We start from the raw sequence: 14,957 nt of genomic DNA, 5'->3' as shown, positions 1-14,957 counted from the left end.
CCTTCCTCTTATCTATTTTCTCCCGAGACGTCTTCAAAACATTCCAAGCGTACCGTTCCGTGCATGTTTGTTACCTCGTTACGTTTCCTCGGAGTAAATGTGCGGTGTATTTATTGCGACGTTACCTCTGATTTCGACGATAAAAAATAAAGTATAGATTATATTAACGAACGACGGATGTTAAGTTAAAACGTACGATGAAATGGAAATAAAGAAGTTATCGAAGTTACTAACGACATAAGTTAAATAAATGAATTATTATACGCCTGCGAGCGCTTCGTCGGGCGTACGCAAACCAATAGATTCTAAGCAATAAAATTATATAGGTACTGTAATATACTATTTTGTTAATAACCTCTGGCGAAAATTCGTTAACATGAACGTTCCATTGTTAGCCGAGACAGCTCATAAAGGAAAATGAAACTTTACTTGTGTGCCTCTGGTCGCGTGCGACTACATACACACGCAAACGGTCACGTTTATTTTCATCTATGATAATTAAATTCTTTTAAATTAATTTTCATCCCTATCTACGAGAATATATATACACGAAATAAAGACTACTTTGTTTTGAGCACGAATCTCGAGCCCCCGTACGTTTCTTTCTTGCGTTGAATTTTTCACGTCCAACTTTCAATCTCGTTTGTACGATATTGTGAACAGATTTTCGCTATCAACGAATTTGCCTCAACACAGCTAGACAGTTTGCCAAAACGAGCTGACGTAAATGAAATGAGATATAAATAAATTAGTATATTATTGAAATCGAAATACAAAAAAAATATATATATATAAATATATATATATATATTACAAGCTACGTAAATAAGATGAAAGCGCACGCGGATAAAGAAAAAATTAACTTCTTCACCTTAAGCGCAGGTAACAGCGTATTATCCAGGATCGAAATATTTATTGTCTTTACGGTATAACTACGTGCAAATTCTGTACATTATCCATGTATTTCGACAAGACATTTTAGTCAGTAATTAAAGTCCACGGTAATTGTTATTCGATCCAGTTTACACACAAGGTATGTGTTTTTCTTTAATGTCGTCTGCCAGTAACACACGAATTTCACCGTGAATTAATTTACGATATCTGCATTTTTGTATATACCACGATCTAGTTATGTAAAATGACTCCACACTATTATACGAAGAGCATTATTGTTCATTATATCTATGTAAATATGTAACTGCCTAAATACGAATAAAACCAGAGGATATATCACTGCACAGTACCTTAAGTAATTTCTCCAAGAGATTCATTCAATGAAACAACTGTAAATTTATTTAAATGGGTGTATTTATTGCTTCACTAATTGACAATGGTATTCGAACGTCGTTCAAACTGAGCTGGAAGCTCCTAACGATTTTAAGCATATTTAACAAGCTTATTTATATTAAATGATTATATTATTTAATTGACATTATAAAATTGATCGTGACGATACAAACTATATAAGAATAAGATTTTTATTGCTATAGTCGCATGGAAATCAACTGGTCGTTCGTGTTATCGCTATGATTGTACCAATTGCATGTAATACTGACTTTGTACTGATTGCGTTTAATACTGATTTTTCAATATTAAAATTGTTTCTTTACCTGTGAATCTTAGAATCGATTTTTATTTCCGCAGTTTCACCGTGACGTTACCATTGCGAAAGTAATCAATAAGAATATGCATAAATTCAGGTTTTTTTCTTAGTAATACCCCAATCTCGCTATATTAAGGCTCATAATCGTTGACTACACCTTATCCTTGTGTACTTTACGTATTGTAATGAGTTTCGTAAAAATACCGAGCATAATTCCAAAACAATTTCTCTCTCACCCAAAAACTTTTCTCACTCGAAAATCTCTATCAACAAAGAAAGGGGAGCCCCCCGAGCGACCAGTTAATGTCATCCCCCTCGAAATCATCCCGTTCTTCCCCACTCAAAGCCATCACATTTCTCCCCATCAGTCCATCAATCCCCAAATACGCAGAACCTCCTCCTGATCGAGCGGCCAAAGTTTCTTCAGCAAACTCCATCCCGACTTTTGCGTGATAAGGAGATACTCGTTTTGAGGATCGTGGATATGAGAGTAAGCGCCCATGACGAGGCTCTGGCAGATCCTCGCGGACACGGTGACCTTCAGGATACTCTTCTCCAGATCGGTCAGCTTCCTGACCTCTTGGTAGCCCTCGACGACGTGCTTGCCCATCGCTAGGTCGCCAGCCTGCAGGATCATGTAGCAAAGAGCGATGGCCAGCTCGAATATCAGACAAGCCCTGTGCGAATCCCCGAAATCTATCACGGCGGCTATGTCCCTGCCGTTAGGACTGATCACGATATTCTGCTCGTTCAGGTCCCCGTGTATGACGCCTTGCTCCAGCTGGGGGATCGCCAGGAGGACGTTTTGCTCGAAGGCGTGTATCACCTGGTGCGCCAGCGTTCTTTGTAACGCGTCGCTCACTGCGTAAGTGAACTGACGCAGCTTGGGCACCGAGGTCAACATCCACAGAGTGCTGTGGTCGTCGTAGGCGGGATGGGAGAAACCTGTGAGAACTTGGTCGAGGTTGGCCGTGAACCTGCCCACGTGTCGAAGCAGTTCGCCAGTGATTGGTACCCGATGCAGAAGCTCTCCGGGTCGATACACCAGCAGTCTCACCGCGTAGCTGTCCGTGGAACCGTTCGCTTTCAGTTTCTCCAGGGAGTAATAGGATCCGTTTAGGTTTTTCACTGGTTCGGGACAGATAACGTTTCGTTGGTTCAGGAAGATCAGCATCTCCGTCTGGGCCTCTATCACCTGTGTCTTCCGCGAGTCCAGAGAGTTGACGACCTTCAGGACGTAGCCGTGCTTGCTGATGGAAGGTATATGAGGATTGGATGGAAGATCCTCGCAAAGGACGCGGTAGTTACGGTCGTCGTACGCGTTCAATTCGGTCACATGGGTTGTCTTCAGGCCGTAGAGCTTCTGGAGGAGATCAGAGGCCAGTTGGTCCCCACCAGGTGGTCGTATTCGCTGACCTGGGGTCAGGATGATGTCTTCCTTTTCCATTCTCGAGGTGTCCCTAGAAATGTTTCGAGGGTACGTCAGATCGAGAAGGTTTTTGTTTATTTATATAGTGTACCCACTATATAAATACTTGTGTATATAGTGTAGATGGAAATTAATTCTGTGCTTTTCTAAAGTAGACATTCCAAGGAACGACATGTTTTTTTATCCGTGTAAAAAGAAAATTTACTGCATTTACTTCAATAATGTGCATAAGACATGTTTCTAAATACACGTATATGCAGTTTTCAATATAAAACTATTATTTGAGGATATAGAAACATGGAAGAAGGCAGAATTTCCATTACTTACATAACTAAATTTGAATTTAGTTAAATATAAAAATTGAAGTCTTCTCACAGGGTAAAAATTGGTATCGCCATCTAGCGGTGGAAAGGCCGAACTAATTTTCGAGCTTATCGCTGGCGCCATCTACGGCAAAACGCCTAAGTTTGTCGTAAAAATAATCCTCACTATTGCCGCTAGATGGCGTTATTGATTCATTTATTATATATTTACATTTTTTGCATATTCTCTTTGATTACGTTAAATAATGAGCTTGTAATCGTGTTACGAATCACTTCTTCAACGTAAAAGTCCCTTACCAGCTCACACCTTCAACCTTGATTTCCCCGCACAGAATACCTATGTTGTCGAGGTGATTACGCGACGCTAATCAGGCAGCCATGACACTGTCATGACAGCCTGATGTTTTCATCGTAAGGAAGCTCGTAAACACTACGCACAACGTATGTATTATCCCTTTCCACTCATATCAATAGTAACAATTGATTTCTAATCTTGCACTTGCTACTCTTGGCTAGCAATCATGCAATTTTACCATTACACCACGTAACGAATAACCATGTTACTATGGTATAATTTGTTTATTGATTGAACGACGTTTCTGTGAAACGTGCATACAAGAAGCTTCCCCCCGAATTGTGTGATATTTTTAAGAACACTTCCAAGTGTCTTGAATTGTGTCGAATGCAAAGCAGACACAATAATAGATCAAAGAAATTAATAAAATCTAATCTTACAATAAGCCAGGGCCGGCGCAAGGTAGGTACAGCGCGTTCGCCGGAACCCGGCCCCGCGTTTTAAAAGGCCCCGCGGTCTACGAAAATTACTGAATTAAAAGGTACCGATTTCGATTAACTTTTTACGGTCTGATGATACCATTAACGAATGGAAGCAATTTTTGCTGAGATGCAAAACATTTTTTTAGTAGCGATGCTTAAATTGAAAGGTATGACAAAAATCATCAAAGTATTATTGTTGAATATTCATCTTATAAAAAATATATAGCATCTGTAAATAAATGATTCATCGTTGTAAAATTCAAGTATAGGATTTGAATGTGAATTCAGGCCCCGCAAAAGGTCACGCCGGCCCTGCAATAAGCATATTTTCTTCCGATTAACTGTATCTCATCTCTATTTCTATTCTCCCTTTTCTCTAATTTCTAGCACCCACAACTTATACTTCATCTACCATCTTCTTTTTATTTTGTATTATTTAGAAACTTTGGATGTACTTGTACAGTATTTTCATTAATCAATTAATCACTTTAATCAAGAGATAGACGTATTACAATTGTCTCTCACTTACCTGAGCGAGGATTTTCCTCTAAAAACACAGTTCACCAAGTTCACAAACGCGACATGGACAAATTGATCGAGCGGATATTAAAATATTTTTCGTACGTGTTAAAAATGTTTTAAAAAATCGTAGATTGAAAATTCAATGTATAGAAATTTATCAGGAATTCGATACTTGTAATTTTTTTGTTTGTCGATTCGAGGCGCCTTCAGCATCAAAAAATAGTAACGCTACAACGAAGTACACCACGCGCGTCGCGAATGAAGTTCAGGAAGCGAACTGTATGATCGTGTACGCAATAAATGCAGTTGACAACTCAATCAATTCCACTGGTAGGGTGTAAATGCGCGATGATTGATGTTGCTCATGCTTGGAGCAAATGTCTTAAAGTATCTTTTTATGTGCATACGCGCTCTATCGCCTCAATATATAACAAGCAGACTCTTATCTAGGCGATAAGAATGATAAAAAGATGCTCTAGATTCAATCTAACGATCGTTAATTGATGCTTTATTGCAATTTTCATCGATTCCAATCGATGCAATTTTACGTAGAGAGGGTTTGTTATTAAAAAATAAAATATTAAACTCCTTTACTTTTCTCAACATTTACAGCGTCATATTGGATAATGACATGGTAAAAATTAATTAATGCAGATGTAAAATAGCCTGTTCTGTAAATTGAAAAGATGTCTACACATGTACAAAATTTGACCAAATTTGATAAAATCATGTTGAGCTGTATTTGAATTTTCGTAGAAGAATACAGGCAGAAAAACAAACAAAAATTACAGAAATTCATTTATTTTGGCTTTGATATTGGTAGAAAAAACGACGTTACAAAAATATTCTGTTTACAGATTTATCTGTATGTATAAATAATATATATTTAGGTATAGAAACATGTTAAAAGGATATATATTTCTATTAATTGCATGACTAGAATTTCGTTTTATTCAAATACAAATATTTTCGCGCTCCAACGGGGTGACGTTGGTATCGCCATCTAGCGGTGGATAGGCTGAACTAATTTTATAACATGTTGGTGACGCTATTTACGGCAAAATTCTTAAGTTTGTCGTAAAAATAGTTCTTGCTAGTACAGCTAGATGACACTACCTGATAATTAATTCAAACTATCCACTGTAGTAACGATATTTCAATCAACAAAAGAAACGATGATAAGATAGTAGTAGAGGTACTGATTATATTCAAAGTTTTTGACTTTTCACCACTCAGATTGCACAAATTTTGAAACATATAGCTAGCGCCATCTACGGCAAAACGCCTAAATTTGGCGTAAAAATAATTCCAGAGGTCAAAAACTTTGAATATAATTGGCACCTATACTACTATCTTATCATCGTTTCTTTTGTTGACTGAAATATCGTTACTACAGTGAATAGTTTGAATTAATTATTAGCTAGTGTCATCTAGCTGAACTAGCAGAAACTATTTTTACGTCAAACTTAGTCGTTTTGCCGTAGATGGCGCCAGCTATATGTTTCAAAATTTGTGCTGTCTGAGTGATAATTAATTCAAACTATCCACTTTAGTAACAATATTCGATTCAATAAAAGAAACGTTGACAGAATAGTAGTAGAACGTGCTAATTATATTCACAACATTTAACCTCTCACCAATCAGAATCGAGAACGATAATGGCGCCAGAAACTTGGAGCCCTCTATTTTCAATCAAAGGGAAACATGTTGATGCATAGATAGAATGTTACTGATAGCATAGAACACACCGACAGTGGTGGCGACAATAATGGAGCGGTGGAAAAAATTTACGTTAAAATAGGAGTAGTCGAAAGAACTTGTTCAGAGTTATTCGCTGACTGATTCTATTCAGTAATTGTTCGTCGAAGAAATTGTCATTTTTGAAAAAGAAGAATATGGAAGCAGAACCCTTAGAACTTGAGGAAGGCGAAGTTATCGATGACGAGGTCAGATATTTGATAAACTTATTGTTTGACAGGCGTCTAACCTATTCAAGCTCAACAAATTATATTAGATCGTTAATGTTTGCATTTGAATTAAAATCACTTTAATTTAAATCTCATTAATAAAATTACGAAGCTTGTTTGTACTCTGTGGGTGTTAGAATTGTTTAAAATATTCCATAAAGAGCAGTAGCATCTCTTAGTGTTATGTCCCACTGTACACATTAATTATTTTAATGTATCTTTACTTAGGCAAACGACATCGAAACGTACAATGTTTTGGAAAGACCTCATCCAGTTCCAAATAAAGAGGAACATGTAAAAATGGGTTATAGCGATGAATCCGATGATTCTGTGGACACAGACAGTGATTCTGATTCAGATTCTGGTCGTATCAGAAGTAAAAGACCTAAATTAAAACTGAAACGATCTAGAAATTCAACCAAAAACTGGGGAGGCAGAAGTGATAAGTACAAAATATGGTGTACTCAATTACAAGAGGAATCCTTAACGGAAGATTTAGTATTGTGTGGTGTAACAAAAAAACGATACCAGGAGCGTAATGTTGAGAATTATAACGTTCCTCACCATTATGCTGTAAATTGTGAATGGAATATGGAGAATCGTAACAATAATAGTTCAGAGGATGAGAAGGATGGTGAAAGGAGATTAACGAATAAAAGAACAAACTCTGATAGAAGTAATATTAAATTAAGATTAGGAAAGAGACGTAATTCAATGGATGTAGATAATCAAAAAGGAGCTGTACGAAAAATAGCAGATTTAAGTACAACAAATGAATCGACCGATGCAGATGTAGCTACTGATATATCATCGAAACTTAATGAGAAAAAAAATCTCCTTATAAGTAAGGATTGCTTATATCTAAAATGTATATGTGTATGTATATGTACATATATTTAAATAACTTCTGCATTTTACAGGAAGAATTGTAGATATAATTGGCAAAGAAAAAGCTATTAATTTCTTCCAAGAAACAAAAAAAATTGAAGAAGGAGGTGGTATGCTCATAATGAATGGATCAAGAAGAAGAACTGCGGGGGGTGTTTATTTATGGTTAGTAAAAAATGATAAACACATCCCTCAAGAAAAAATAAGAGAAATTTTTTACGACGATAAAAAAGAGATCGCCGACCAAAAAAAGTCTGACGCTAATGCAAGGAGGCAGAAAGCACAAGAACTAATTAAATGCCTAGAAAGTAAGCATTGTTTTGTCTTAATGATAGCAAGTGTTGTTTCAAAGTCAATGTATAACAAAAATATTTTTCGCATAGATGGTTCAGAAAAAGATCTTCCTGCCTTATTAACAAAGGCAGAACTTTCTACGCGGGAAATAGCTGAAGAAGCGAGATTAAGACGCGGAGAAGGCATGGATAGAATGCCTATGGATTCTGATCGTACAGTAACTAATCCCCCACCTAGCCCTGTAACAGATGATCCAGATCATTCGGAACAGCCACTTGTCCAAAGGCATATTCAAGACTATGAAGAAGACTTTCTTGATGTTGGAGTAGATATAGATAGTATGGAAGTACTTTAAAATATTTTTATTTCATTATTTGTAATATGTATTGAGCGGATAATTTGTACCAAGAACAGAGTTCTAATCATTGCAAGAATACCCATGTACATATATATTTAATGTTACAGAATTTTATATATGATATATATCATTTAGTAACATTGTATATATATGTGTATGTGTAAAGTACGTGAATACACTTTACATCATTTGTACGTTTGCTTACCATTCATACAGTTACAAATACTGGATGTGATCGAATGATTAGAATCCATATCTACAGCAGCGACGTTCCATATTGTGATAATATAATTTATCAAGTGTACATACTATGGTAACGTACTTTGTCATTTTCTTAGATTTTGGAAAAACAACAAATATTTGTGTACTCTTTTCTTACGTTTCATTTAATATGTTTATATTTATTATTAAGATAAATGTAAAAAATGTAAGAGACGTGACAAGTATAAAATTTTATAAAAACTGCGACAACATAATACTCAAATACTTATATGACGACGTTTTTATGAAATTTTCATTGTTGATGATTGTTTATGTACATAAAAGTCACTACGAAAATAAATATTAGACTATTTGTACTTTGTATAATGTATTAAATGAATTATCTCATGTACAGAAGAGTATTCAGTATATTGTATGTGTAATAACGTGTTTCCTTCGGTCACCAATCAAATTGAAAAGATCGATCTAGAACGTAATATTTTATGAAAAAAAGTATTTTATTTTTAATCCTTTGAAAACAAACAGTAATTATTAGTATTTGATTAGAGAGTCACGGTAAACTTAATTAGAGGACGTGAAACGAATAAAACTTAACCCATTTAAATTAACGTTTTTTATTCGATTAAAAACCCTTATGAATAATATTCTATATAATATTAAATTTGTTGTCTTTAAAATGTTTTAAAAAATTGATCACTTTTAAAAGTGTTTACTCAAAATCGAAACTTTAAAAGCTAAGAGAACCAGTGTGAGTCATAGAAAAGGAAATGAAAGAGAAAATTAACGAACAAAACACGAAATATTTTTAACACAAAAATGGATGAGGCAGAGATGAGCAAAATTTTATTGAAATAATAAATGACAGATAAGGACAATGTAAAGTTATTTTAATTGTTTATCTATCATTCATTCTTAGAAATATTTATCTATATAGATACAAATTTTGCTCATCTCTGATTTCATGACGATCTTACAGCGTTTCCCAATTTATGCCTATAGCTTGATTAGATTTCAAATATAATTTCGTTTCTATTAATTATTACGGGATTACGAACATTCAATGTTGTAATACAGTTACAACATCTTTTCCAACAACGATAAAAGCGTTTCACATCTTTCTTTAACCTGTAATAAAATGTTAATTAGATACGTTACATAGAACCTTGACAACAAATAATATGAAAGAACTTACTTGACAAAGTGTTCGATCTCCTAAAGTTTTACTAACCATAGCTAGTGAATTCTCAGAATATTCCTTTTTAATAGTTTGTAGAAGAATCGTGTCCTCTTGACGTGTCCATGGTTTAATATTTAAATTACCAGCGTTTGTAAGTTTATTAGACAAATCAGTTTTGTTTGTATTAGAATTTGATGCTTCAGCTTCCATATCTGATAATGTTTTCTCAGTTGCATCTGAATTTTTAGAATCTGTACATAAAGCTTCGTTCACCTTCACAAAATCCACTTGTGTATCTGTGTATTCTAATTTCATTTCTTGTTTAAATACTTTCTTTTCTCTTCTAGCTCTGCACTGTGTCATGCGCATTTTTTTAGTACTTACATCCATGTTATCTACACTTTCTAATCTTTTTAAACCCCTCTTCTGATCTCCACCTTTTGGTGGAGATTTCATATTTTTTTTGGACTTGACAATTACTTTTCCCCCTTCGTCATTATCCTTAATAGGCGAATTTTTTGACATGCAAGGTTTTTGATATTGTTCGTCAGGATTAGACTCATTCTTTGAAGATTTTCTCCGTTGTCTGGATGGAATAGACGGAACAAATTTGTCAGTCGTTTTTAAAGATACACGAGCAATGTTTTCTAACTTTTCTTCGTCGGCTCCAGGAAAAATAATTTTAGCGGGTCTTAAACCTTCAGACGTTTGAAGATAAATTCTTCCATTGAGAAACCTTGTGCCACAAGACACACAGTGTTCGGAAATGTTTTTAAAAGCAGAATCGTCGCCATTGTGACAATTACATCTACAATTTTCTCCACCATAAGGATCTTCTTGGGATGCTGAAATAGGCAATTCGATATTTTCGTATAATTCCGGTGCATCTTCGGTATAAACTTTGTTTTTATCATGTGGTCCCACGGGACACGTTAAATTTTCAAACATATGCGATGCGAACAAACTTTCTGGTGGTTTAGCAGTGGGTAGTACTTGTAGAAATAAATCCATAACTAAAGGATGCCCCTTAAGAATAGGACCCATAGTTGTATGAACATGTTCTAATGTTGTTTGAGGATCAGATGAAAGTTGTGTAATAGCTTGCATCATTTTTGCTATTCGAGAAGGCTGTTTAGCAAAGTATATTTGAGCAACATTAATGAACTCGCTCATTTTTTGGAGCATTATATATTCCATTGTCTTATCTATCATCGCAGCTTGGTGTGGTTTTAAAAATAATAAAAAGTCTGTACGAAGATCGGGATATTCGCGTAACTTTTCACACACATCTTGATACAAATTGATAGCTATCATGTCTTTATCCTTTGCTGTTTGTTGCATAAGTGTTGTGCTGTTCGAAGGCTCCGATGAATTAGAGAATAATTCAGTCTCTACGTTATTAATACTGTCTAATTTTTCATAATAATCTAAATATAATTTTATTACAGATCGAAATGTTTCTGGACTATTGGATTCTAATGTTAGATGTAACTTCTGAAGATATGATGCTGCAAATTTTGATCCTCTTTCTTCTTCATTTAGTGGATTCTCAGACTCTAATAGCCTCTTTATGTTCTCTAATTCCCTAGCTTGTTTAGCTTTTTTTCTACTAAGAGAATCTTTTTTTATAGTCGTACTGGCTAACATTAATTCAGCTATTTCATCTTCATTATCAGTTTTTGGCAAAGTTGACATTTTTACCAAAGTTTTATCCAAGTCATTCTTTTCTCTGGATTTTAGAGTATTACAATTTGACGATAATCCTTTTGATCCTAAAACTTGAGCCATTAACTTCATATTTTGAGCACTTCTGGTTTTTGCTAATCTAGGCGTAGTTTTTCGTAATTGCGGCAATTCTTGTGCCATTTCAGAAGATTTTTTAGAGAACTTAGATTGTTTAGATGTAAGAGAATTTGTAGGTATATCGTTCTGAACTTGTTCTTTTAATTCGTTACTTCTTGTATTTTCTTCTATTTCTTCTTGTATAGTTTCGATGTTTAAAGAATTGCTGCAATGCGGTGTACGTTCTTTGCTCACATCCGAATTACACGATACAACATCTGTCTTGTTACTCGTTACTTTTGTTAAGTCGTCAGAGTTAATGTTTTTATTTTTATTTGAACTCTTTTTATTCGTGGTTGTAGTTGATATTCTTGGTAATACGTTTACAATCGGATTACGCAAAAAATAAGTACCTGGAACACTTTTGATAAATTTTGGATATATTTTGTGTCTAGAGTAGTCTTTCTTCGCGGGATAATTATACGAGTTCAATATATATTCTCGTTTTAAGAAATCAATTTTGTTCTGCTCCGTATTATTCAGGTAAGATTGCCACACCAACGGTAGGGAGTTTACTGGTTGATCCTTTGGTGCTTTGAGCTCGAAATCTGATGGTATGTAATGTATCGTCCGAGGGGCACAACCATTTTCGAAATAATATTTTATTGGATTTTCATCCTTTGCGCGTCGACGCTTTTCGATATGTATCACTAATGCCTGAGGTTCTCTAGACGGTATCAAGTATTGAATTATCAATTGCACTGCATCCATTAGTCGCAACTTTCTGCCTTTAAATTTCTTTGGTTTACACATAACAAAAGGGAGAAATTGTTCAAGGCCCAATGCAATTAAAAATTCTTCGGACTTTAGATATGGACCTCGTATAAATTCGTATAATTTGATCCTGAAAGGTTTCTCGGGCAAAAGATGTGGATACATTAAAGCTTTACTTTCCATAAATAACTTTCTCATCTCTGGATGAAATTGATAAAAGTACATCCACTTATGTGCAGAATATATGTTTTTTACTGTATCTTCGTCCTCCATTGTTTTCTTAAAATCTTCGCAAAATTTATTGTCCAAAAATTTAGCTTCCCAATCAGACACCAATTTTAAAGCATCCGATAAATTTGGTGCTTGAAATGCAGAATTAGGACCATTGCTTAAATACCGTATGCTAGTTAAATTTTGTTTGCATGATTTTGACTGAAAATGCAGCTCTGGATGCATGTATGTCATAACACAATGTTGTGCCATTAACTGAATATGCTGACAAAGTTGAATTGTCAATAACCGTCGCTGAGCAGTAGTTATTACTTCAGGAGTTTCAGGTTCTTTATAAACAGACCGTGAATCTGCTACAGAACTTATAGTATTATTCTCATTCAATAAGCTTGGACTTTCTAGAGATTTCTTTTTCTTTGAAATTTCCTGTTCCTGTTCTGAAAATGTATCAGCAAATTCGAATAATTCTGCAATTAAATTATTTAATTCTTTACGAGTAACTTTTACAGCTTTATCAGCTCTTAATTCTTCTTTATCCAATAAATCTGTTTCTTCATCCTCTAAAATATTATATTCTGGATCCGCTTCAGGATCATCTTCCATTATAGGCTCTTGAGTTAATGGTTGAGTAAATTCTTTTAAAAAATTATCCCAATCTTCGTCAATTTCACAATCCCAATCGTACATATCGGTTGTAATATCTGGTGGTAAAAACGCCTGTTCAATTTGTTCCAAAGGGGTTTCACTCAAACAGAGCTTTGAACGTGTTCTTTGACCAATATTCTCCTCTTCTGTTAGAACATCAGGAATACCAGGAATTTTAAAAATTCCTTCTGAGTCATAATGAACATCCACTGAATTAGCCTGTTCAATTGAAGCTGTATTACAATTATTTGCTGGTGTTGAAGGTTGAGACTCTGCATCACTATTTATAGAATTTTCAGCTTCTCTTTCATCGTCACTTTGCTTATCCTGCTCTGGATTATACTCTTCATCAGAAGAGTCTTCTGGTAGTTCTTCTTCAATTAATACTTGCACTTCCGATGTAGGTTTCTTCAATGGTGTGATTGGCCATGGTATATTAAGTTGAGATGCTGCTAATTCTTTGGCCTTTGCTCTTGTTAATTTGGGTTCAAAAAGTATGTCATCTTCTGTGTCCTGAAGGCGATTTTTAACCATTGCCATTACATGTTCATTAGTAATAACATGCTTTAAAATATTTTTTACATTTGTAGCTGTTAAGTTAATTTTAGCTGCTTTGGCATCAAGCTGTCTTTCAATTTCTTCTTCCATTTCATTAATGACAGAAGAAGTTTCTTCGACAGCATCCCTTTTATGTTTAATGGGAGGTTCGCAATCATCAATCTCTGAGACATCAATTTGCAAGTCTGCAGTTTCAGAATCAGAGGAGCCATCACTATTAACATCATCAAAATCAAAATTAAACGAAAATGATAAGTTACGAGCTTTTGTGCTTTTATTTAAAGAAATGGAAGAGAGAGATGGATCAGCTTGATCCTCAACAGTATTTTGTACAGAAGCTTCTTTTTCCCTACAAACAATATCATAATTAATATTATAATTCAAACTACAGAAAATCTACTGAAATGATTAACAAAATATTCGCTAACATTCGTTTAACAAACTCGTTTTTTTCATAAGTCATTGGTGAACATTAGTGAACATATCATTCTTCATGATTCTTTATGGCTTATTGGTTAACAAATATTAAATGTTAGACCTCCTGAAAATACAAAAATATTTTTAAACAAACTACGTAATATTACACTGCAAATTAGACAGACAATAAATACGAGATAAGTGATTGTGTTACTAATTCATGAACTTACAGGTTATAATATCCATCATTTTGAAACCATTTATAATCTCTTTCCGATCAGGGTTTTCTTGTTATACATAAATATCCATTTGCTACAAACAATCCATTTTTACACATCCATAATACATTGAACCTCCAGTTAATAATTTTAATACAAATATTTGTTTACATTGAATATCGTATTGTCAAAACAAAGTACATAATGCGACTCATGCGACCTCTAGGTGAGTGATGTCAGAAAGGTCGGAAAAGCGAGCCGAGAAATGTTTACTAAATGTTTTAGTTGCAATTGTATTTTACACACAAGTATACAATTTTAATAACAATGGTGTATTATTGTTGTATATGTAAACTGGAGCATGGTGAACAGGAAGATATTTCTTTCCACAAGTACTTTAATATATTAGTTTTTAAAATTATGATATTCATTGCTTTGTTATTGCCAAAATCATGTACATATACAAAATATAATTATGTATATTGTAATTTCTCTATAATTCGATTGAAGAAGTGATATAAAAGTAACTCACGAATCAGCTAATTTTGTTTACAAACAATAAAATATCATCATTGTTTTATGTAAACATTTAATCTGTCTATTTAGATATGACCTAATTTCGAAATATAATTTCAGAATATTAACTACTACTACTAATGCTGAACTTCAGTAGTCTACATATTACATAAAAATATTCGTATGAGATTCAAACCAGTCTCTTAAAAATTGTCTTTTATTTTCAAAACATTTTCACACATAAAAATAAAATTAT

At 34.2% G+C, this 14,957-nt stretch overlaps 3 protein-coding genes across 4 annotated transcripts; 1 reads left to right on the top strand and 2 right to left on the bottom strand.

The window, feature by feature from the left end:
* Positions 1-546: 546 nt before the first annotated feature.
* LOC128890582 (hydroxylysine kinase) lies at positions 547-5,046 on the bottom strand. Of its 2 annotated transcripts, none has more exons than XM_054149228.1 (2): positions 4,662-5,046; positions 547-3,063 (listed from the first exon to the last, which is right to left on the bottom strand). In XM_054149228.1, the coding sequence occupies exon 2, from the start codon at positions 3,048-3,050 to the stop codon at positions 1,968-1,970; it is 1,083 nt and encodes a 360-aa protein (XP_054005203.1). In that variant the 5' UTR covers positions 3,051-3,063; positions 4,662-5,046; the 3' UTR covers positions 547-1,967. The 2 variants fall into 2 exon arrangements, with proteins under 2 accessions (XP_054005203.1, XP_054005204.1); XM_054149229.1 differs by lacking the exon at positions 4,662-5,046 and adding an exon at positions 3,653-4,381.
* Positions 5,047-6,385: 1,339 nt separating this feature from the next.
* Positions 6,386-8,964, top strand: LOC128890581 (phosphorylated adapter RNA export protein). Its single transcript, XM_054149226.1, has 4 exons — positions 6,386-6,600; positions 6,850-7,465; positions 7,542-7,817; positions 7,893-8,964. The coding sequence occupies exons 1-4, from the start codon at positions 6,550-6,552 to the stop codon at positions 8,156-8,158; spliced, it is 1,209 nt and encodes a 402-aa protein (XP_054005201.1). The 5' UTR covers positions 6,386-6,549; the 3' UTR covers positions 8,159-8,964.
* On the bottom strand, positions 8,732-14,901 carry LOC128890570 (GON-4-like protein). Its single transcript, XM_054149202.1, has 4 exons — positions 14,198-14,901; positions 13,979-14,091; positions 9,576-13,899; positions 8,732-9,508 (listed from the first exon to the last, which is right to left on the bottom strand). Exons 2-4 carry the CDS (start codon positions 14,011-14,013, stop codon positions 9,458-9,460), a joined length of 4,410 nt encoding a protein of 1,469 aa, XP_054005177.1. The 5' UTR covers positions 14,014-14,091; positions 14,198-14,901; the 3' UTR covers positions 8,732-9,457.
* Between the last annotated feature and the right edge of the window lie 56 nt (positions 14,902-14,957).

Source organism: Hylaeus anthracinus, unplaced genomic scaffold (genome assembly GCF_026225885.1).
Source record: "Hylaeus anthracinus isolate JK02 unplaced genomic scaffold, UHH_iyHylAnth1.0_haploid 12001, whole genome shotgun sequence".
Classification (NCBI taxonomy): Eukaryota; Metazoa; Arthropoda; class Insecta; order Hymenoptera; family Colletidae; genus Hylaeus; species Hylaeus anthracinus.
The sequence above is the reverse complement of the archived record's forward strand: the minus strand, read 5'-3'. Positions and strand labels throughout refer to the sequence as shown.

Coding starts and splice junctions, on each gene's coding strand:
- LOC128890570 (XM_054149202.1), bottom strand. CDS start 14,013: ATGACTTATGAAAAAAACGAGTTTGTTAAACGAAT. Junction 13,900..13,978: donor AACGAGTTTGTTAAACGAAT/GTTAGCGAATAT, acceptor TATTGTTTGTAG/GGAAAAAGAAGCTTCTGTAC. Junction 9,509..9,575: donor GAGATCGAACACTTTGTCAA/GTAAGTTCTTTC, acceptor ATTTTATTACAG/GTTAAAGAAAGATGTGAAAC.
- LOC128890582 (XM_054149228.1), bottom strand. CDS start 3,050: ATGGAAAAGGAAGACATCATCCTGACCCCAGGTCAGCGAATACGACCA.
- LOC128890581 (XM_054149226.1), top strand. CDS start 6,550: ATGGAAGCAGAACCCTTAGAACTTGAGGAAGGCGAAGTTATCGATGAC. Junction 6,601..6,849: donor GCGAAGTTATCGATGACGAG/GTCAGATATTTG, acceptor ATCTTTACTTAG/GCAAACGACATCGAAACGTA. Junction 7,466..7,541: donor GAAAAAAAATCTCCTTATAA/GTAAGGATTGCT, acceptor TGCATTTTACAG/GAAGAATTGTAGATATAATT.